The 24431-nt window shown below is 46.0% G+C and overlaps 1 protein-coding gene across 2 annotated transcripts; it reads left to right on the top strand.

Moving 5' to 3' along the window:
• The first annotated feature begins 699 nt into the window (after positions 1-699).
• On the top strand, positions 700-20527 carry dffa (DNA fragmentation factor, alpha polypeptide). 2 transcript variants are annotated; one of them, XM_038773699.1, is made up of 6 exons: positions 700-954; positions 3536-3703; positions 7182-7327; positions 14270-14432; positions 15643-15785; positions 16515-20527. In XM_038773699.1, exons 1-6 carry the CDS (start codon positions 831-833, stop codon positions 16680-16682), a joined length of 912 nt encoding a protein of 303 aa, XP_038629627.1. In that variant the 5' UTR covers positions 700-830; the 3' UTR covers positions 16683-20527. The 2 variants fall into 2 exon arrangements, with proteins under 2 accessions (XP_038629627.1, XP_038629626.1); XM_038773698.1 differs by having other exon boundaries at positions 702-954; positions 14270-14435.
• The last annotated feature ends 3904 nt before the right edge of the window (positions 20528-24431 follow it).

The following is a 24431-nucleotide window of genomic DNA, read 5'->3' as shown; positions in this document are numbered from 1 at the left end:
GTGGACACTGGGCATGCCGGGCGTTGTCGTTCCCTGAGTGCACCGGGCATTCCGTGAGTTTTCGTTACCTGAGGGCACTGGGTATGCCGGGAGTTGTAGTTCCCTGAGTTCACCGGCCATGCCGGGAGTTGTCGTTCCCTGAGGATACTGGGCATGCCGGGAGGTGTAGCTGTCTGAGGGCACTGGTTAATTATCGCGGCAACACCGTCGCTTTTGTTTTGGTTAGTAGCAGAATTTATTTTGTTCAAAGTTTTGGAGTCAGCGGGGCTGTGCCTGTGATTGATAGTTTCTTGATAATTCAATGGGAGAGTGCGCGTGCGCGTCAACCGTCGCCCAACCGGAAAGGAGGACGCTGCAGGAGAAGCTCGGAGCTGCATTCTTATAGCGACTTCCTCCTCCCCCACCGCCGGATCTCACCGTTAGTGAAGGGAGGGCCTTGCAACCGCCTCACTGACTGGTCTGCGCACAGCACGATCGTGTGAGGTTGTTGGAGAGATAAATTTTGGCCTCAGGACCAGTGCGATAGCTTCCCCAGCTCACCTTCCACTCATTGTATAAATCCCGCTACATCCAAGATCGGGAAACAGGCCATCTCACAGCCCCCAGCTCCTTCCCGTTTCCCCCCCTAGCCCCTCACTTCATGGTCTCTTCCCCCCCCCCCCCCCCCACTTCACCTCAGGATCTTCCCCTCCCTCCCTCCCTCGATTCAGACCCTCTCCCTCACTTCACAACCTTCTCCCGCCTTGCCCCCCCCAACCTCAATCCCATTGCCCCCCCCTAACCTCAATCCCATTGCCCCCCACTCCCTCCCCACTTCTCTATTGAGGGAAATGGCTAGTCAGCCCAGCACAGTGGCTCCACAAAGCAGACCACCTCTGTGCAAGATCTGTGGCTCTGACCGCCTGAAGACGTTTGGTGTCATCGCAACATCTTTGGAAGATCTGATAGCCAAAGGTAACTGAAGAGTCAGAGGTGCTGGTCACCCATCTATAAACGCCTTGTTGTACACACACAACACGGTAAGCTGAATGTTGAAGATGGACTGAGCTACAAACAGCCCCACCAGCTGACATGCTGGTTCCCTATCTCACCCTCTGGCCATTTTTGCAGAAGCGGGGTGAGGTGGCGGGCGACATTGCAGGGTAAGCAGGTAGCCAACACAGTTCATTAAGAACTATGTGAGGCCAATTAAAGGCGACTGACTGGCATTTCCCTCATCCTGCCCTGGTTTAAAGATCCATGAGGAGAACATCTCATCTTGGAGCGCCCTCTTGAAGCCTGCCGCTCCTTTTACAACTGGAAGACCTCTGACTGGCCTCCAGCTCCAAGAGCTCGTCAAGGGCAGCACATAGAACATACTGGGCAGAAGGAGGCCTTTCGACCCATCGAGCCTGCACCAACCCACCCAAGCCCACACTTCCACCCTATCCCCGTAACCCAATACCTCCTACCCTTTTTTGGACACTATGGGCAATTAGGATGGCCAAACACCTAACCTTTAGCACTGTAAATTCTATGATTCTAAGGATGGCAAGTCCCTCTCCAAGTCAGTTTATGGGGTGTCCCATGAAAATCACACAGTAACTGTCTCCTCAAAGGCTGGAGGTAGGGATGTTGTTTCGGCACCCACAAACCATCCAATATCTCTGCACAGATGCTGAGAGTTTCCAACTGTTTCTGAACATAAATAAATGTGAAATACTCAAAGGGCGTCAGAAACCTTCTCACTTTCCAAAATAGACCTGAGATGCGTGGCATTGCAGGTCTTTACTCTGCTCTCTGATAATTTGAGTGAAATATTGCCCAGCTCAGCCCTCAGTTAGTCCCATTAGGTGGAGCTAGTTTACAGTTTAAAGTTGCATTGCGATTTAGTTTGTAACTCATTGACTTTTAATCTGATAATCCTGAAAGTATAAATATTAAAACATTGTTGATAAAAGCATTATTTCCATACAGCTACTCAAATTGGGTGGATTTTAAATGGTTATCACATGGGTTAGGTGGTGATTTTAGAACATGCCTCTTTAACACTTAACTGTTGTATCGTTGTAATGTAACAGGAATGTGGAAATGACCCCACTCGATCAATGAAGTAACATGTAAATATAGTTCCAATGAAGCTGAATGTAAATTTAAGGAATATCATCTCATCTTGATGACTACTTTGCAGCAGTATTCAGAAAAGTGGAGACTGGTGATGGTGTTGTAATTAGAGAAGAAGGTGAAGTTTCGGATGGAATTTTGGAAAAAGCAGAATTAAGTGGTTTGGCATCTTTGAAAGAGAGGGGCAGCACGGTGGCGCAGTAGTTAGCACTGCCGCGGTCCCGGGTTCGATCCTGGCCCCAGGTCACTGTCCATGTGGAGTTTTCACATTCTCCCTGTGTTTGCGTGGACACAGATGTGCAGTTAGGTGCATTGGCCACGCTAAATTGCCCGTTAATTGGGGGGGGGAAGAATCTTTGAAAGAGAGGAAATTGCGAGGGCTCTAATTCTAATATTTCAAAAGCCCCTTACTACAGGGGTGGTGCCAGAGGATTGGGGGACTGCCAAAATTCTTCTTGTTCTTTTTTTATAAAAGGGGTGATCTGAGTAATTATAGGTTAGTTAGCTGAGCTTTAGTTGAGGGCAAATTATTGTAATCAATTCTGAGGAATAGTAGAAACCTTAATTTAGAAAGACATGAGTTGATCAAGGAAAGTCAGCATGGATTTTTTTTAAGGAACGGTAATATCTGATTAACTCAATTTAATTTTTTGAGGAGGTGGCACTTTCAGTTATAGAATCATAGAATTTACAGTGCAGAAAGAGGCCATTTGGCCCATCTATTCTGTAGTGGCTCTTGGAAAGAGCACCCTACAAAAGCCCACGCTTCCACCCTATCCCCGTAACCCAGTAACCCCACCTAACCTTTTGGACACAAAGGGGCAATTTAGCATGGCCAATCCACCTAATCTGCACATCTTTGGACTATGGTAGGAAACCGGAGCACCCAGAGAAAACCCACGCAGACATGGGGAGAACGTGCAGACTCCACACAGGCAGTCACCCGAGGCTGATGTCAATGTGGCTTACATAGAATTAAGCAAAGCTTTTGTTTGGTCCCACATGCCAGGCTGATGAAAAAATAAAAGCCCTTGGATCAAGAGGGAGTAGCAAATTGAATCCAAAATTGGCTTTGTGGCAGGAAGCAATAGATAATGGTTGACAGATATTGGGGCAACTGGAAGATTGTTACCAGTGGGGCTGCACAGGGCTCAGTACTTGGTCTCTTGCTTTTGATAGATTATATTCATGATTTAATCTGAAATGTAGGGAGCATGATAAAGACATTTGCAAATGATACTAATATTGACTGTGTGGGTGAGAGTGAGGAGATTAGACTGCAGGGATGAGAAAGCTGGGCAGAAACGTGGAAAATTGTTTTCATGGCTGAGAACTTCAGATTGTGCAATATCTTAAGTATGTTTTTAGTTGGTGAGCCTCATGAAAGCTGAGGGATCTCTAATTTATGTTTGTGGGGTTTTTTTATGATTAGGGGGGAAAAAACTAGGTCTGGACAAAGTTGGTGCACAGCCAGGTTATACAGTTGTGCTTGAAAGTGATGGAACAATTGTTGAGGATGAAGACTATTTCATACTCCTGCCAGAAAACACAACATTCATGATCCTTGACTCCAGTCAAAAGTGGACTCCTGTTGATAAAGGTAAGCTGCTGTTTCGGGAAGAGCTGAATGATAATTATCAATTGTGGACGAGCAGCATTGCAAAAGATTCTGAAAGGACCTTCGATTAGATGGCTCTGTATTTTGCCTTTCCAAAGCATTTTGTGCAATTTGTTTACTTAATTATTTAGTGCATGGATTTGAAAGATTAAAGGTGCAGAATTTTCTGCCAGAATAACAGAATAAGTTTAATATGCATACTGTTAATGTGTTAATTGTCCAATCAAATTGCGGTGGGAAAGAAAAGATCCTATAAATTGTGAATCCCATATGTTGTTGGAGAATTTCTACCGTTAGCCTTGAAAAATAGCACCTCCACCTCCCCATTCCAAACTTTTGTTCATGTCATCTTCTCACTGGATTTGGGTTCTGCCAGGGCCACTCGGCTGCTGGCTTCATTATTGCCTCGATCCAAGCACAGACAAAAGAACTGAACCGAAGGGGTGAGGTAAGAATGACTGGCCTTAACAGCATGGCAGCATTGGTCTGTGTGTGGCATCAAGGAGCAAACCTGAAGTCAATGGGAATCGGGGCAAAAACTCTCCACCGGTTGGAGTCATATCTACCACAAAGGAAGATAGTTGTGGTTGTTCAAGATCAATTGTCTCAGCCCCAGGACATCACTGCAGTTCCTCAGGGTAGTGCCCCAGGCTCAACCATCTTCAGCTGTTTCATCAATGACCTTCCCTCCATTATAACATCAGCAGTGGGGATTATTGCACAATGTTCAGCACCATTCATAACTCCTCAGATACTGAAGCATGCTATGTCCATATGCAGAAAGACTTGAACAATATTCAGCCTTGGATTAATAAGTAACGCCCAAATGGCAGATAGTAATCATCTCCGACAAGAAAGAATCTTAACTATCTCGTTTTTAAAATAAATTTAAAGTACCCAAAGCATTTTTCCAATTAAGGGATAATTTAGCGGGGCCAATCCACCTAACCTGCACCTCTTTTTGGTTGTGGGGGCAAAACCCACGCAAACACGGGGAGTATGTGAAAACTCCACACGGACAGTGACCCAGAGCCGGGATCGAACCTGGGACCTCAGTGCCGTGAGGCAGCAGTGCTAACCATTGTGCCACCGTGCTGCCCTTTAACTATCTCCTCTTGACATTCAATGGCATTACCATCACTGGTTCCTCATTATCAACATCCTGGGGATTACATTGGCAGAAACTGAACTGGACCAGCCGCAGAAATACTGTGACTACAAGAGCAGGTCAAGGATTTCTGCGGAAAGTAATCCCTCCTGACTCCCAAAGCCTGTTCACCAGCTACAAGCCACAAGTGATCAAACCTGGGACCTCGGCACTGTGAGGCAGCAGTACTAAGCACTGCGCCACTGTGCTGCCCCCTGACCACCACCTTGAACATTCTCTCCCTCCATCACTGACACATGGTGGCAGCAGTGTGTACCATCTACAAGGTGCACTGAAGCAACTCCCCAAGCCTCCTTTGACAGTATCTTTCAAACTTACGACCGCTACCATCTAGAGGGACAAGAACAGCAGATGCATAGGAACACTGCCACCTACAAGTTTCCCCTCCCAAGTCACACATCATACTGACTTGGATCTACATTGCCGTTCCTTTACTGTCACTGAGCCAAAATTCTGGATCTGCCTCCGTAACAGCACTGTGGGTGGTTCAAGAAGGCAGCTCACCGTCACCTCCTGAAGGGCAATTGGAGATGGGTAATAAATGCTGGTTTACCTAAAATGAGGTGGCAACCTGGTGAAGTTACAACAGAGGACTACATGCATACTAAAAAAACAAAAGCAGCAGGCGATAGACAGAGCTAAGTGATCCCACAGCCGATGGATCAGATCAAAACACTGCAGTCCTGCCACATCCACTGATGAATGGTGGTAGACAATTGAACAACTAACCGGCGAAAGAGCCTCCAAAAACACTCCGATCTTCCGTTATGTTGGAGAAGAAGAGACTAAAGCCTTTGCAGCCAACCTCAGCCAGAAATGCCAAATGGATGATCTGTCTCAGCCTCCTCTTGATGCAAGTCCTAACCAATTCAATTCACTCCACTTGATATCAGGAAAGAGCTGAAGGCACTGGAGAAGGGAGGTATTACGGGCCCTAGCAAAATTCTGGCTCTAGTAGTGAAGACTTGTGTCACAGAACGAGCTACACCTTTAGCCAAACTGTTCCAGCCCTTCTACAACACTAGCATCTATCCAACAATGCAGAAAAAAGCAGATAAATATAATCTGGCTGACTACTGCCCCATCTGTCGATTCCCAATCATCAGCAAAGTGATGGGAGGTGTTGGCAACAGTGCTAACAAGCAGCATTTACTAAGTGATAATCTGCTCTTTAAATTTTATCTTTAATGTATCTTTAAATTTACCCAGTTCGAAACCCATCTATTTTCCTAACTTAAGAGTTAAACCTCCTTAAACAACATCTCATAGGTTTTAAAACATAGGCAAAATTCAGCAATAGATACCACACCAGGCACTTGTATCTTTGGGGTTTGCTTCTGACTTGGGATCAAACAACTGGTTTCTCAAACATGCTTGTTGGGAGTTGATACAGCTTTCTGCTGTGGACTGAATTCTCAAAACAACTCCGTTACAAAGGGTGAACTTTAATGCAGTAGTAACCTTTTATTGTCACAAGTATGAAGTTACTGTGGAAAGCCCCTAGTCGCCACGTTCGGTCAAGCTTGAACCCGCGCTGCTGGCCTTGTTCTGCATCACAAACCAGCTGTCTAGCCCACTGAGCTAAACCAGCCCTTCTTGCCACGATATACTGTTTTTTCCTTTTGATCTTCCCTTGTCTGAATTAACCTCAAAAAGTCATTCTTAATTATCTTCATTTTGTGAGTTAACCTTTGTAATTGTAAAATTAACATCCCATCCTTAAGCATTCACTCTCCCACCACTAGCACACAGTGGGAGCAGTGTGTGCCATCTACAAGATACACTGCAACAACTCACCAAGCCTCTCAATCCTGAGTCTCTAGCACCTAGAAGGACAGAGCAGCAGATGCATAGGAACACCACCATATGCAAGATCCCCTCCAAGCCACTCACCATCCTGACTTGGAAGTATATCGTTGTCCTTTCAAAATCCTGGAACTCCCACCCTAACAGCGCTGTGTGTATACACTATCTGCATCACGTGAACTCTATCGGTTCATAAAGGCAATGCACCTCCAGTACCTCATGGGCAATTAGAGGTGGATAATAAGTATTCACTATGTCAGCAATGCTCACAACCCAGGGTCAGACATCTGCTTTTACTTGACCCCTTCTCATTGGAACACCACAGGTCATCACCATGGCAGTCCAGAGTAACTATATATCGGTTATTGCAAAACAAGAATTCTCTTGTCCGCTACAAGGAGAGTGTAGAAACTACATTTCATTTTGGCCATTAACATTTAATTTGTCAAATTTCATGCCAGCAAAGTCTCTCCGCTTCACCCACAGAAATCGAGATAGATGATGATGTCGATGGTGTTGGACCTGAAGACAATGGGGATCAACCTGAGTCTTCTAATGATTGGAAATTTCTTGCCAGACAACTTAAACAAAACTTTGCGTGCATTATTACAATGTCTGAATCGGACCTGCAGGTAACAGGAAAAGGACAAATAGATCAGTTAGTAAATTTATAATAGAGTACCAAGTTCTATAAAGCCTATTGTCTGACATCTTTCATGTCTGTCACACTCTAGCGGTTAAGGTCTTACTGGTTAAAGCGCAGTCAGAACCTGTTTTTTGTTTTTTTTTTAATAAATTTAGAGTACCCAATTATTTTTTTTCCAATTGAGGCGCAATTTAGTGTGGCCAATCCACCTAGCCTGCTCATCTTTTGGGTTGTGGGGGCAAAATCCACACAGACACAGGGAGAATGTGCAAACTCCACACGGACAGTGACCCAGGGCCGGGATTCGAACCCGGGTCCTCAGCGCCGCAGGCAACAATGCTAACCACTGTGCCACCGTGCTGCCCTAGAACCCGATAGTTTAAGCTGGTTTCAGAAATGCAGATACAGGATTGGATGGTAGTCAGATTAACTTGGTATTTTGGGTTGAAAATATTTTGGAAATGGCTTCATTCTAATTAAAATAAAATAGAGAAAGATCTTTAAACCAACCAATCCTAATTTCAGACTACCATAGATTTTCTCCATCATATCAAAAATGGCAAGCAAGTAGGAGAGAGTTACTTGTAGCTATAGAAAATGAGGATAAGGCCACAACGTGTAACTTGTAAATCTCGTTCCCTATAACTTTACAAGGTTTTTATTCTGTAAAAAGGAGCAATATTTCACACTTCTCTGAATGCCATAGCTCATTTGATCCAACTGCGATAAGAGTAGGGTTCTAAATCTGCACCCCCTGGTGAAAGCACATAAAATAGTCAGGAAATATCCTCCCAGCCATTCTGAACCATTATGTCCCTACCACAGTTTTCCAAGTCTCGGAAACAGTCTTCCCTCACTGGGTGGAATTTTCCCAAAGTGTCAATCCTGCCAGAAAACCGGGGAGAATTCCGCCAGAGGCAGGAAGACCCACCATGTATTCAGCCTTTTTTAACAATTTTGTTCTTATGTGATTCACGGTGAGCTTGTGGTGGCTTGCCTCTGATCCGCTCGCCCGGGAAAACTTGATCAGACAGCACCACATTTCTTGGAGGGACCCCATATCAAACTTGTGCATGGTGTCGACCAGAGACTTCACATCCTGTACCTGCGATCGGCCAGACATTGAGCCAGCATGGTCACCAACCCTGCCTGGGAGGTTGTGCATAAAGTTGTGATAGGGAATGCTAGCTCGCTCCAAAAGAGGAGAGGATTACAGTGCCAACAGAAGATGAATGACCCTCTTCGTGCAGCCAGGGTAAGCCTGCTCCTGGTGTCTTCCGCTGCACTCCTTCACACACCGTTCACACCTCTGCAGTGATCCCTCTCCTCGCCACCTCATTGTAGTCCCAACACTTGTAAAGGTGCCCCGCCCCTCCCTCCCCCCAGTAGCTAATCTGCCCTCACATGCCAGACTTCATCACCATCTGACCCGGCAGGCCTCCAGCCTACATTCTCCCCATCTGTCTCATTGCAGGACAGATTTGAGCACAACTAGCCTGAGCCCCGTAGTGCCTCCGGAGACCACAGACCCGAGGGCGACATTTCGGAGACCAGCATCGAGGAGGCATCACAGCTGTCACCCACACCCTCAATTAGCGCAGATACTCGCACCTCAGTGGGATTAGCTACTAGGCAGGCGTCTGGGTCACTCGCTGGTAAGCACCTCACAGCTGAAGATCCACAGCAGGCAGACAAAGGAATGTCCCAGGGACCCGGCAATCGGAGGGATGCCAGAGCCCAGGATTCTGCTGAGCCCCAGGCCGATGACGTGCCCCTGGGTCTAGTAGACCCAGAGCTGCTGCAGCTGTAAAAGCTGAGTCGTGCGCATCAGGAAGGGATAACGCCATCCTTCCTTGGATTACAAGGCTGACAGGAGGAGACCCATCCCCTCTGTCCACGGAGATGGTGCCGTCACTCCAACACAACGAGACTAACTCTGCAAGGGTGGCACCTGCAATGGAAACTTTGGCGCAGCACAATGGCGGGGGGTGTTTTTTCCATGGTTCAGGTCATGACCTCCAGGGCTGAGGGACGATCTCCATAGTGCAGGGATTGGTAGGAATCCACAAGTGTCAGGGCAGTGAATGGAGGGGCATCTGGATCTCACTCCAGCTGCCCATCGATCTCATGGTGGAGCCCTGGGACCCCCAGGCACCTAAAGGGAAAAGGATCGGCAGGAGTGCAGCCCAGGTACTTCCACCCAGGAGATCCTGGCGCGTCCAGCCCATTTGACAACCCCCTCCATGTGAGTGACACATCTCCAGGAGGGCAGCACTGTAACACCCTTGCAGCCTTATAGTAGGCCCGGACCTTCAAGTTCCAGTCCCCTAGGGGACTCCCGCCAAGGTCATACCAGGCAACATGGCTTGGAGGTCAGCAGGCTGCTTCAACCTCTTCTCTGGATCCTGGGGTACACCTGGATATGGCAGTAATGTGAGGAAGAGTAAGAAATTATAGGCACCTCGTGGGCACAGGCAATAGTTGAAGTAATAAAGCACTTATTGAAAATCACTTTGGTCACCCATACAGATGTCATGTCATGGCACCATGCTTCCACCCTGTGCAATGTGAGAATGGCAGTGCTCGGTCTCTCCCACTTCCCACACTGACTATGCAATAAAGCCACGGGGCTTCTGGTGCAGGCGCCCCAATTTCCCCCCCCCCCCCCCCCCCCCCCCCCCCCCCCCCCCATCCATGGAAAGTTCACCCCACCACCAACATCAATGCTCAGGCCTCTCATGTTTGACAGTATTCTCTAGTTATGAGAATACCAAGGGCTACAAACGTGTAGATTCTGTCCACCTCGTCAGTAGGTTGAGAAAAGCACAGAGCCCTGACCTCTGAGGAGGCAGTAACAGCTGAGATGTGTCATTCAGCCTCTCGACCCCAAGATAAGCCCCAAGTTTATTGGCAGGTCACATTCACCAGGAGTCACATAGGATAAGAAGAGCATTGCTCTGTCCTCACTGCATGTCATTCTCCTGCAGCGTCCACCCCACAACCCAAAGGTGTGCAGGTTAGGAGGATAGGCCACGCTAAATTGCCCCTTAATTGGAGAAAAAATTATTGGGTACTCTTAAATTTTAAATATATATATTCTCCTGCAGCGACCAGCCAATCGCTTTGAATGGAGCCACCATCATGATGACCTCCCGCAGGCACCACCGTAGCGCACAGATGTCAGATCACCGGGTGGGAGAGGTCTTCACACCCGAGTCCTGATCGTCACCAAACCGAGAGGCTATGAGGGTGTTCCTAGGCCTGCGCCCGATGCAGGCCTTGGCCATCGCCCGAGGTCGTTCCTCCTCCGTGGGTTGCCCCTCATCACCTTCCTCACCATCCTCCTCATCCAAGGAGATGTGTCGTTCCTCCATCTCCTCCTGGACCTTCTGCTCACATCCCTGCAATGCCAGGTTGTGCAGAGCACAGCAGATGACTATAATGCAGGACACTCTCTGGGGGCTATATTGGAGGGTTCTCCCTGACTGGTCCAGACACCAGAACAGAATCTTGAACAATCCAATCATCTGCTCGACCAGTGCAGGCATCGCCACAGGAGCCTCATTGTAGCGGGTGTTTGTGGCCTCTGCACTGCTTTATCAGCCACCTCCTGAGTGCGTACCCTTTTTCCCCGTGGAGGCAACTCTCCAGTTGCTGCTCTCATTCAAAGACTGCTTGTATCTGCGAGTGTCCCAAGATGTAACTATCATGGATGCTCCTCGGTAATGGACACACACCTGCATGATGCACATCGTGTGATCACTGACGATCTGGGCATTGAGGGAGCGGTATCTTGCGGCTTGCAGGTAGTGCCCCGTGCTGCCATGTGGGTGCAGTTGATGGCATCCTGCACATGTGGGCCCTCGCAAACAGCACGTCTGTGACCCCCCTTATGCACCTGTGCGCAACTGACTTGGAGATAGAAACCTAGAAAATAGGTGCAGGAGTAGGCCATTCGGCCCTTTGCGCCTGTACCATCATTCAATATGATCATAGTGATCATGCAAATTCAGTTTCCCACTCCCGCTTTCTCTCCATACCCCTTGATCCCTTTAGCCGCACGGGCCATGTCGAGCTCCCTTGTGAATGTATCCAATTAACTGACCCCAACAGCTTTCTGTGGTACAGAATTCCACAAGTTCACAATTTTCTGAGAGAAGAAGTCCTTCCTCATCTCAGCCCTGAATGGCTTACCCCTTATTCTTAGGCTGTGACCCCTAGTTCTGGACGTCCCCAACATCGGGAACATTCTTCCCGCATCTAGCCTGTCCAGTCCCATCAGGATTTTATATGTTTCTCATTCGTCTAAACTCCAGTGAGTACAAGCCCAGTCGATCCAGTCTTTCTTTATATGTCAGTCCTGCCATCCTGGAAATTAGTCTGGTGATCCTTCACTATAGCAAGAATGTCCTTCCTCAAACTAGGAGACCAAAACTACACAGAATACTCGAGGTGTGGCCTCACCAAGGCCCTGTATAACTGCAGCAAGCCACCCCTACTCCTATACTCCAGTGCTGTGGCTATGAAGGCCAGATGCCGCACAGGTGACCCGTACTGCCCTGAAAGAGCCAGTGGCATAGAAATTCAGAGTGCCAGTGACTTCCAAGGCCATAAGCAATGTGTGACCTCCCAGCCCACGTAGTGGCAACTCTTGCATTACCTGGCACAGCTGGTCCACCACGACCCGGGACAGGCGCAGTTGTCTTCAGCACCGGACCTCTGATATTGAAGATAGGAAATTCTATGGCGGAATACCCATTACTGGTAGTATCTCCTCCAAGCACTTATCTGCCCCCACCCCCCCACGTTCTGTCCGCTGCAATTTGCACCCTGGAGGGTAATGTCGACCTGAGCGCTGACCTCCGATATCTCCTTCAGAGGTGAGGTCGCCAGGCTCTCATTTCCAAATATTTCCAGAGTGACGCAAACTCCACACGGACAGTGACCCGGGTCCGGGATCAAGCCCAGATCCTCTGGGCTGTGAGGCAGATATGTGCAGGTCTTTAATGGGCTTCACCTGGATGGCCTCCACCCCCTGCCTGGGAAGCTCGTACTCCATGAATCCCGAGGAGATCGACAATGGTTTCCCCGTGGGAATTATGGCACCCCCCCCCTCCAAAACCTCCCCTTCAGCTGCCAACAACGGGGGCCTTCTGCACGACCTCACCCGGGGCTGTGCTACAGCTTTCGGTGGTGGTTCTGCGTCGGGCGGTGTATATGGGTTCGTCCGAAGTGTTATCGCCTGGACCTAGGTCCCTGACTTGATGGCAACCATCTACGCATACAGTGTCCACTTCTGAGCCGGAGTCATCCTCCTCTTGCTAGACTGGGCCCTGAGATGCAGACAGCTGGGTCCTCTGGCTAAGGGGTAGTTCTTGGCCCTCAATGCTGCCAGTTGGGTGTCCTGTATCGCGGGCTCCCAGTTCTTGAGGTGGTCCAGATGCTTCCACTGAACACTCCTGTTCTCTCCAGCATGACACCTGGGACCAAAGTTGCAGGGATAGACCGCCTCCCCTGAGTACAACCGCCACCCTGGCATCCCCTCCAGTCATGGTGCCGCTTCTGCGCCTCCTGCTGAACCTCCACTTTCCTGGCGGGCTTCGGAAACGGAAAGCTCAACCGGGTTCTAAGCCTTCGGCCCAACCTTCAGGGGCTACCCCGTCGACTTGTGTGGCTTTGTGCAGAAGTCGCGTATCCACGGCGCCCGTGGTTTGCCTTTTTATGCCCCTTTTGAAAGTCAGCACCGCCCTTTCTGCCAGGCGGTTAGATGGGGGATGGCGCAGGGTGGTTCTGATATACCGGATGCTGTTCCATTTTGCAAACATGGTGAACTCCACTCGTGAAAAACGTCCCATTGTCCATCACCAGAACCTCGCGGATCCCCTGGGTGGTGAACGAGCACCTGAGCTTGAAAATATGTTTAGCTAGTAAAGTGCATTTCTTAACTATAATAAGCTTGAGTTCAAAAAGATCAGTATAATCATAATCTGCATTCTATGGGTTAGTGAGACAATGAAATGGACTGTTCTTCAGTACAGTATACATCTTCTAAGAGCATTTAAGAAACAGCAGGAAAAAATTCAACTGATCCTTTTAAATTGTGCCATTCAGGGTATATCCATTACCAGCCAACCTTCAACAATGCAATTCTCCAGGAGGAAAATACTTCAGACACTCTAGAAAATGTTGCAATAGCTAAAGGCAATCGAGTAATTTCTCAGAGACCTCAGCAACTGATAATGCAAGTCCCATTGGCTTCCCTTAGCATCTGTAACTCAATGGGCTCCATTTTATGGGCCACTCACAGGCAGGAAAACTGGCCGGTGGATCCATAAATTAGGGCTCCGTGCCACAGTTTTACATGTGGCAGGGGAAGGTGTTGGGTGGGTCGCCTTCAAGTTGGCAATTAGTACCCAATTATGGGTCTCATCCTGTCACCACTGTATATAACAAGCGCGGGAGGAGCCTGCGCTCAATATGCAGCCTGGCATGATTAAAGGGCTGTGGCAATCCAGCTGTGTGGAGGTGGCCTTGCCCCCAAATCTACACTGGGGGTAAAACCTAGTCCAATATCTCCTACTTGCAAGATCTCCTCCAGCTCTTTGTGAAGGCCGAGAGTAAATCTAATTTTACCACAAATTCTGGTAACCTGTTCTAATTATTGAAAAAGAAACAATTCTTGGTGAAAACCTAACTCTATTTTATAGTGATATCCAACCTCCTTCCTTATCGGGCAGCTAGAATTTCATCATCTCGACATTGCCGCTTAATGGTGACTATGTTTGAATTAGTTATTGAAGAATGGGGCAGACACAGATTAATACTCTGGAACTTTTGCTTGTGATCAAATACGTTTTTGCCTGTACTCCTGAATTGTAATTAGGTCAATTAGAAATTCAGTCGCTTTTGGTGTATCTTTATTTGACAGACACTGATAGATGTACGATCTACTGAGCTGGCAGAGGAACTGGGAGAAACTCCAGAAAGAGCTGAAGCAATACAGGACTCCCTTCAGCGTGCAATTGATAACCGAGAGGAGCAACGGGAAGCAAAGGAACTATTAAAGCTGTACAAGAACGCCTTTCTAAATGGTGGTTAGTCTGATGTCGTGCTGAATATATAGCAAATTCTTTATAATTAAAAAAAAAATTAGAAATTTGTTTCCAACTTGGGGCAGCATGGCAGCACAGTGGTTAGCACTGCTGCCTCACAGCACCAAGGTCCCAGGTTCTATCCCGGCCCCGAGTCACTGTCCATGTGGAGTTTGCACATTCTCCCCGTGTTTGCGTGGGTTTCGCCTCCACGACCCAAAGATGTAGATTGGCCATGCTAAATTATCCCTTAATTGGATAAAATTAATTGGGATTCTAAATTTTTTAAAAAATATTTCTCTCCAATTCCACACACTTTTTTGCAGCAGTGAATGTTAACAATCGCTTGGCTCTTTGAGCTATGTTTTTCAACTTGGGGATAATTTACAACCTGATGTAGTAATAGCCTGGAAACCACCTGGATCCATGACCAGTTAGCTTTCTGAGCTGGACCAGGTCTTTGCCACACCTGGCAAAGTACTCAATTAAAAAAAAAATTTAGATTACCCAATTCATTTTATCTAATTAAGAGGCAATTTAGCGTGGCCAATCCACCTAACCTGCACGTCATTGTGTTGTGGGGGCGAAACACCACGTAAATGTGCAAACTCCACACGGTCAGTGACCCAGAGCCGGGATCGAATCTGGGTCCTTGGTGCCGTGAGACTGCAGTGCTAACCACTACACCCCTCAAAGTACTGTATTTAATGTTAATCTGTGTTGTTGGGAGTTGAGAAACTTCAGAACATGAGTTCTGAATTTCATTTGCGCAACTCGGTGCAGACTCGATGGGCCGAATGGCCTCCTTCTGCACTGTTATTCTATGATTAAAACAAAACTGGGAAACCCCTGATCAGCACCTGAATACTTCACATTGTCGTGTTGACAGCCCTCGCCCCAATCAACGAGTAGCTAACGCGAGGCCGGCATTGTTCAAACTGGCTGCAGATTATGTGAAGGAGAAACTTATGTATGCATGTTTCTCAATCCAAACTGACACTGGCATCAGGAAAATAGTACTTAGTACATTTTCAGCCTGACCCAGTCGGACTGTAGACCAGTGATCTCGATTGACGGATTGTTGCTTAGCAATAGCTGCTGGTACAAGTCATGCAGACCGACAGGAAGAAACTTTCTGAAAAGGTTTTTATGGATGCAGTCTTTTGTTCCCAAGGCAATTACAAAAATTTAGATCCTACATTTTTCCTAGATTCAGAACCGGCTAAAGAATGTGATCAAGTGGATTGTTTTGATCCGATAAGCAGTGAATCCTCTTCGCTGAGCAAACGCATAATTAATGTTCTCAATCAGAAATCCAGCCCGGAGTTCAGCTTGTCGAATGTGGAGCTGCAGGTACAATAAATTCACTTGTTAGCACATTTCAAGAAGTTTGTATGTCACCTTTTTAATTTTTGTCTATGCTGAGTCCACAGAAGTTATGGGCACGATTTAACGGCCGCATTGTGCCCGGTGCGGATGCGTGCACGCCAGTTACATCGCAGGACAGGCCAAAATCAGGGTCTGCTCTGGAAGCCAATCGCTTCACTCTCGGCCCAGACACCAAATGTCACCAATTCAAGGCAATCTCCATCCCATTAACGGGATGGACACCATATCTGACGGCCTCCCGGGAACTAATGGGCTCCTCAGCGAGCAGTCACACAGGTGCTGTTTTGCACTCCTATTTAAAAATGGGAACCCAGTGCAGTGGCTGCTGAGGGGATCGGAGGGGGTGAGCAGCCATCTTGGTTTTCAGGCAGGCAGCCCAGGTTACACTACCCTACCTCCTTTTAGATAAGGAGGGAGTGACTGGAGGTCTGAGACCAGGAGATGCCTGGACTTGCTACCAAGGTTACTTGGGTCAGAAGGCAATAATTATGTTTTACCTTCCTTCCAGGTAGAACAAAGCCCTCCGTTGTAAAAAAAAAAGTCAGTAGCTTCAATATCCTCATTGCCAACCAAGTCTTTAGTTATACAGTAAGATTTATTGGTTAATCTAATCCAGAGAGTATAGGATTTTTAAAAATTTAGATGTAAATATTGTTGATTGCTGGATTAACTGATTATGCCATTCACCTTCAGAAAGTTGTCAACGAGAATGAGAAGGATTTGCAATCCGCTTTAAAGATTCCCATGAAGAAGGTAAAGGGGTTGCAACGAGACTGTAGGGAGGAATTTCAGAAGCGCATGTCCAAAGTGACGAGCCTGGAAAAATTGAGCCAATGTTTAACCAACAAAATAAACCTGTAAAATACTGTGGCGCCCATCGTAGCCGAACATGGTTCTGCAACTCGAAGAGTGATAAATCCTGGCTCTCAGCATTCAAAAGCAAAATAATCAAACATTGTCATGTGTGGGTGGGGAGAAAGAAACATTTGATTCTTGTGGCACTCGATGTCTGCATCAAGCGTGCTCAGACGAAGGGTAGCATAAAGTCGATGCAGACCAAGTCACTTCCTTCTGCCTCACCAATATCCTTTCAGCCTGACATCGAATCACTATCTGATACACCAGGGTGAACTTTAAACTCAATTTCACATTTGACATTAAACGAATTTCAGCAAGGAATAGTTACAGCCAGATGTGGATCAGCATCCATTGTGACCCAACTGTTGGGATTTTATAATTTTCTAACCAGCAAAAAAAGAGGACTTGAGCCCATCAGTTTGTGCTGCATTCAAACGCCTGTTAATGGCAATAAAATGCTGGTCAGCGCTGCCCAACCGTATAGTATTTTGTTCCTAATCTCAGCTGCGCTGTTGCCAGATAGAATCAACCATAACTCAAGTAATTTGAAAGGGAGAAAGCAAAATGTGATGATAAGAGAGGCACCTACATACCATTTACAGTATAATAGCTTTATAATTACCACTCAAAACCCTCTGTGGCCCTAAAGGACTATTTTCATATTTGTTGAATGTCAAATTTCTCCAGTATAAAGATACCAATTATATTTTTTTAATTTTTATGATTTTTTTTAGCTTTTTTAAACTCTTACCAATATGTATCTTCCAATCATTTTGTTATCTTTAAAAATGAAGGACTTGCAGTTTTTACTTCCTGATTTGCAGCCTCTAAGAATACTTCAATGTGATTGGTCGCCTCCCTTGTTAAATGTCATCACTGTTGCTGTAGATCCCCTTGGTACCAAATTTAAACTGACACAGGGGAAGTCTGCACCAGATCACTAGAACATGGCGCATAACTTTCTTCAAGATCAGCAGTGAGCACTGTTGCTCCTCAACTTGTCTCAAAATCCAGGCCAGTGAGGAAATTGACAGAGTCAATGAGGGAATGGCACTTTTGTCGGTAACGAAATTCAGTACGAGAGCAAACTGGCTTGATTCAAACCAGTAAAATAATCCAAGAAAAATTTATTCTCACAATTGACTTTGAGAATGTGCTACTTCTGAAGGCTATAGATGCAGAATCAATTGAAGTGTTTAGAATCGCAGAATCTACAGTGCAGAAGGATGCCATTCGGCCCATCGAGTCTACAATGCCCCTGAAAGTGCACCCTTCCTAAGCCCACATCTCCACTCTATCCCCGTAACTCAGCAACCCACCTAACATTTGGACACTTTTGAAAGACAATACCCACAAAGTAATCATATTGAGGGATAGGGGATTGGTTGTGGAATTAAAATGTGCAGCCCATGGCTATTAGGAGGAAGTGTAGGCCACCTTTCCTACTGAGCCTCTTTCACGATGCAAAGACCCTGTCATTTGTAACATTGGTTATGTTTGGAGTATCGTGGATCCGGTCACTGCATTACTCAACTTCAACTAATAGATTTTGCTTGTACCAATGGATGGAATAAGTACCCATGAAAAATTAAAGTATCTCCCCTCAGCAGATTGACTTGAGCAAGAATTGTGCCCCACGTATTAAGTAAAGCCAATTTGCTTAACATAATAGTTATTAACAGCAGGGGCTGTTTAGCACACTGGGCTAAATCGCTGGCTTTGAAAGCAGGCCAGCAGCACGGTTCGATTCCCGTAACAGCCTGCCCGAACAGGCGCCAGAATGTGGCGACTAGGGGCTTTTCACAGTAACTTCATTGAAGTCTACTCGTGACAATAAGCAATTTTCATTTCATTTCATTAAGGAAATCCGTGTCTGAATGGAAGCTTTCAGAGCAAGTTTAAAATATATTCTGGGTGGGTGTGAGTGCACAAGTTCATTTGCAGTGTGAGATCCCATTAAACCTTGCCATCATATTGGACTGTTGGTTGGTATCAAAGATGATACTGGCCATGGAAAACAAATTTGTGTTAGACTGTTAATCAGCCTGTGAAAGGGCAGCATGGTGGCGCAGTGGGTTAGCACTGCGGCCTCACGGCGCTGAGGTCCCAGGTTCGATCCCGGCTCTGGGTCACTGTCCGTGTGGAGTTTGCACATTCTCCCCGTGTTTGCGTGGGTTTCGCCCCCACAACCCAAAAATGTGCAAGCTAGGTGGATTGGCCACTCTAAATTGCCCCTTAATTGGAAAAATTATTGGGTACACTAAATTTATAAAAAAAAAAAAAATCAGCCTGTGAATCCTTCCACCACACACCACTGTCCATGGGAGGAGGGCGTGATACAAAAACATTAACAGCCCACCTGTGATTACCCCACAGCTGATTTGATTTGATTTATTGTCACATGTACCGAAGTACAGTGAAAAGTATTTTTCTGCGACCGGGTCGGAGAATTGCCGGGGGGCCGTGCGAATTGCGCCACGCCACCCCAACGTCGGGTTGCGATTCTCCACAGAGCGGAGAATCGGCTCCATTGGGGCCGGCGTGGTGTCGGTCGGGGGCGATTCTCCGGCCCAGTTGGGCCCAGCAGCCGTTTTTTTTAAAAAAACCTGAATCCCATTGGCGCTGTTCAAACCTGCTCTGAGCCGGCGGGACCTCGGCGTTGAACGGTCTGGGGGCGGCCTGTGGTGGGGGAGGGGGGTCCGACCCCGGTGGAGGGACCTCCAATGTGACCTGGCCCGCGATCGGGACTCATCGATCGGCGGGCCAGCCTCCTTCCGCACCGGTGCCTGTACTCCTGTGCCATATTGGGTTGGGGCCTGCGCGGGCAAGGAAAACACTGCGCATGCACAGAAATCGCACAGGTGGGACTGCGCATGTGCGGGTTCGTGCATCCCCCGTGCCCATTATGCAGCCGGATCAGCAGCTAGAGCGGCGTGAACCGCTCCAGCGCCCTGCTGGTCCCTTGTAGGGGCCAGAATTGCTGATCCTGGGGCCGTGTTGACACCATTGAGAAATGCGACGGCGTTTCCGACAGCGTAAACACTTAGCCTCAGGATCAGAGAATCCCGCCCAGTGTTCTTACAGGGAACAGATCAGTCTGAAGGGGAGTCGTTGAGGAGTCTTGTAGCTGTGGGGATGAAGCTGTTCCTGTGTCTGGATGTGCGATTCTTCAGACTTCTGTACCTTCTGCCTGATGGAAGGGTCTGGAAGAAGGCAAAGCCTGGGTGGGAGGGCTCTCTGATAATGCTGTCTGCCTTTGCTAGCTGCTACTGCTGCCAGCTAGTTTATTTTTAATTCAGATCATTCCACTGTAATGGAAGAGAACATGTGCAACTTTAATAAATCAGCCTCTATATGGTACGTAGCCCCAAAACTACGTAATCCCATCAATATTAGCAATCCAAACAGCCCTGTTTGAACTGGTACTTGTATCACTGTTCTTTAGACATGTACGCGTTTGGCAAGGTAGAATTACATTTTACAACCAAGTATTGATGTATTTGGTTGTGATCCCTCATTTACTGGTCAAGATCTATCCTGAGCCAAGATTGAGACAGAGTTAGTATAGAGCATTTCACATATGGCTGTGCAAATGCGCCTGACTAATAGGTGTATTCTGAAATAATGTCTTGAATTTATATATGCCTTACCACTTCTCTCAAATATCCCAAAAACCTTCACTTGCTATAATTAACCTCTTTGAAGTGCTGTAGGTAGTTAAAATATTTCTGATTGTGATTTGTACTAAATTTGAGTGTAAAGAGGTATATCTAGTTGACCGCATTGTGTGTGGCTGCGTTTTCTGCTTGTGTTTCAAATAAACTTTCAATTTAGTTTCCATTTGAAAATCTGTGGATGTGATGTCATCTTATGAATTTGCATGTATATAGACCTGCATCCCAGTCATAATGCCTCAGCGCTTCCTGGGCAATGAAATATTTCTGAAGTTGAGTGTCAATGTTGAGCTTTTTAACCTTTCCTCAGTTCTTCAAAATATTTGTGATTCCTCCGAAGCAGACCATGCCAGCATACAGCATGACCTGGACAATATTCAGATCTGGGATAAGTGGCAAGTGATACTTGGGAATACCATCTTCAACAAGCGAGAACCCAAACATCTCCCCTTGACATTAATGGCATTACCATCACTGTATCCTCCAGTGTCAATATCCTGGGTTTACCATCGATGGAAAATTGACTGGACCAGCCATATAAATACTATGGCTGGGAGAGCAGGTCAGAGGGTAAGAAATCTGGCAAGTAGCTCACCTCCTGACTCCCTAAGCCTGTCCACCATCTACAAGGCACAAGTCAGGAGTGTGATGGAATATTCTCCACTTTCCCAGATGATTGCAACTCTAACAATGCTCGCAAAAAGGTCAACACCATTCAAGACAAAGCAGCCCAGTTCACCACCACCTCTTCTGGGGTAATTAGGAAGGAGCAATAAATGCTGGCTCAGCCAGTGACATCTGCATCCCAATAAGAAATGGGGGAAAAAAATGTTTGCAACTTCTACATACGTGTATCTCTCTTTCTGTGATGTGATCAGAACTGTACACAGTACTTTGTGTGATTTACCCTCCATAAAATCCACAAAGCCTTGTTTTCGCCTTTCCTCATTATGTATCCCACCAGTTTGTTGGTTTTAGGTCCTATTTGTTAATGGGCTTTCTTCTATAGCCTGAGCTAAAGTAGAGTTTGCTGACATTCAGCTAGCTTAGACTAAGAGCATGAATTGACTACTCCATCCCAGATGAGTGACAGGAATATGAACTGTCACTAATTTTTCTATTTTCCAATGTTAATTATTTTGGATCACTAAGTCCATGTGAGTTCGATAGTTTCAGGTGAGGATGGTGGTAATGTCACTGAACTAATCCCGAGGTCCAGGCTGATACCCTGGGGATATAGGTTCAAATCCACGTGGCTGCAGCTGATGGAGCTAAATGTAATTAATAAATCTGAAATATAAAGCATAGTTTCAGTAATTGTTATAGATGGGCAACAAATGCTGGCTTAGCTACCACTGCCCCCATCCCAAGAAAGAACAACAAGTAGAATGGCCCGTAATTCACTTTGCATTGATGTTTTCAGAATATAGAAGGCAGAGGAGAAACATAAACTGCAAAAACTGTGAGGAGTGCTAAAATTCAACTGATTGCTTATTTTTGGCCAAGTTTTTTATTAGCTGAATTGTTCTGTAGACCAGGACAGTTTGGAATAACAGAGAGCCAAGACAGCAGATTGATTGTGAACCTTGAGCTTGGTGGGTGCTGTGGCTGGTCCATTGGAATCTCGATCACCTTGTACACTAAAACTAAGACCCAAGAACATGGAAGTCCTGCTCTTTCAGGTCACAGGGAAAGGATCCACTCGCAGGAAGTATTGCATAACAATGACATGAGAAAAGAAAGAAGTGCTTTTAATAGCTGTAATTGCAACCCAAAATAAAATATATAGTGTAACCTTAGAAATAGTGAAATTTAGTTAATATCCAGAGATAACTGTGGACCTCAGCTGGGACATAAATGGTTTAGACTGTCCCACAATAAGTGGTAATGATGGCAATAGAGAATTTAAAAATGCAAAGGAGATCGAGGGCAACCTTGTTGCCCAAGTTGTCCAAGAATGAAGGTGAGCGAGACCTACATGTTCCTAGACGTAAAATTTATCTGCGTGGGACAGTCCATTTTCCTTTACATTCCTCAACCTTGAAGGCCATGGCTCAACCAGAGAACAAGTCCATAGATACTGCCCCTCACCCAAACAGCCATTGTTCACCTGTGATCTGGGTTAATGTTGGCAGGTTGTTTGCCCAGGGAGAGAATCCCTAGCTGAGCTTGAGTCTGTCTTTAATCAATGTCCATTCGTTCGCTCCAGCCGAGGAACTTGGATAGGGATCACGAGCTGGAGATCCAGCTGACTTTGTTTTGTTGTGGACCCAGGGACGCTTGGGCCAAAAGTGGTGGCCCTGCCATAACCATGATCGAGAAAAGTTAATTAGACGCTGACCTTATCAGGCTTGGGACCTTGCAGCTTAGCATCAAAATAGAGCACTGCCACTGAATTATATGGGGAGCTGTTGAATCCATGTTCATTCTTCAACACCTTTAAGCGCTGTAAATCAATTCAGAAATTCCATGTACTCCTGCTTTCTCCAGCAACCCACTTCACGCAGTCTTCTCCCTTATCCCAAGAACACTCTTCTTGATTTTGTTTTGGATTATATTAACATCAGTTAATATCGTAATGATCCGACTTACAAAACAGAACAATGGTAAGAAGACAGACTCTTAATCAAATCGCTCTGACCAAGGAAAATAGCTACCAACGTCAGTGGGGAAGGTGGGTGGTTAATGGTAACAGAACGTGGTGCAAAACTGTGTGGGTCTGACTCAAACCCTCGGGATCTATTGATGGATCATGAATATATTTGGGAAATTCGGATTGGGAATTGTGACTGCACTCAAATTACTTTTTAAAAGTTCAGCACAGTAATTTAGGTTATTGTCAGTCGAGTTCACTACAAAAGTCACCAGAGCTTGATGGGTTAAAAGCGGAATGTACTCGAGAGGAAATTGTAATTATCCATAATCAAAGATTCTAATTTCCTTTTAAATTCGTTAACGTGAAAAGCGCTCTTAAAAGGTTCTTGATAAATACTTGATGCATCCATAAGGCTACGTTAACCATTATTTCAAAGACTGGCAACATTTAATTACTTTTGAATTGAACCTAATTAATAAAAAGTAGGCGAGCAATCTTAATTGCCATTTCTTTCAGAATCAAATCATTTTCTATTCATGTGACAAAAAGTAAAACACTCAAAATGTTTTCTGTGGTGCTAATCTGTTGAGAAATAGATTCAGCTCCAAAATGTGAAGCAACAACTCCCAAGTACAAGAGCGCAATTGTTATGTCATTTTAATAAGTTATTAGAAGCTGTCTAATTAATTAAATTTAGAGCTGCAAAGGTTTTTGGCACAGAGTGCTTTAACATTTTAACATTTATTAAATTTTTATATGAAAGTTTGATAATGTTCCAGATAAAAGTCGATTCCGTAAGGTTATTAGCGAGTCGTTTCTCTAAGAAAAAGTTTTCTTGCATCTTCTGAAGATGGTGACTTTTGTTGAAGTTATGGATCCTTACGATAGTACGATAAGGGGATGTAAGCTTAAACTTCATTAAAAATTAGGACTGATGTCAGGAGGTCCTTGACATCAAGATAGACCAGCAAATGGAATGTGCATCAGGGAGGCAAAAATCTTGGAATTGAAGTTACAATCCCCCTGGTCGCAAGCTACTAAGATCAGGATGCTTTGTCAAATTCAACCCCATGCTCATACAACCACCAGCCAACATAAAATCAATTCTTAATGACACACCACCATTAAACTACAAGAAATAAAGAACGCCATAACTCATTACGACTCGCAAATTAAAATTAACATCAATTGTTTCGAGACAAACAGGTGGATTAGAAAATATCCCTTCAAGGAGGAAGTAACTCCACAGGTTAACACTCCACTAATCAAATAGGGGCTGTTTAGCACAGGGCTAAATCACTGGCTTTGCAAGCAGGCCAGCAGCACGGTTCGATTCCCGTAACAACCTCCCCGAACAGGCGCCGGAATGTGGCGACTAGGGGCTTTTCACAGTAACTTCGTTTGAAGCCTACTCGTGACAATAAGTGATTTTCATTTTCATTTCATCAACAGTTGTGCTATTTGCACATACCCAGCATTCAT

Source organism: Scyliorhinus canicula, chromosome 16 (assembly GCF_902713615.1).
Source record: "Scyliorhinus canicula chromosome 16, sScyCan1.1, whole genome shotgun sequence".
NCBI lineage: Eukaryota > Metazoa > Chordata > Chondrichthyes > Carcharhiniformes > Scyliorhinidae > Scyliorhinus > Scyliorhinus canicula.
The sequence above is the reverse complement of the archived record's forward strand: the minus strand, read 5'-3'. Positions and strand labels throughout refer to the sequence as shown.

Excerpts from the sequence above, each read along its gene's own strand:
- dffa (XM_038773698.1), top strand. The coding sequence starts at position 831 with ATGGCTAGTCAGCCCAGCACAGTGGCTCCACAAAGCAGACCACCTCTG. Across the intron at positions 14,436-15,642 it reads GAACGCCTTTCTAAATGGTG|ATTCAGAACCGGCTAAAGAA; the intron begins GTTAGTCTGATG and ends CATTTTTCCTAG. Across the intron at positions 15,786-16,514 it reads TGTCGAATGTGGAGCTGCAG|AAAGTTGTCAACGAGAATGA; the intron begins GTACAATAAATT and ends ATTCACCTTCAG.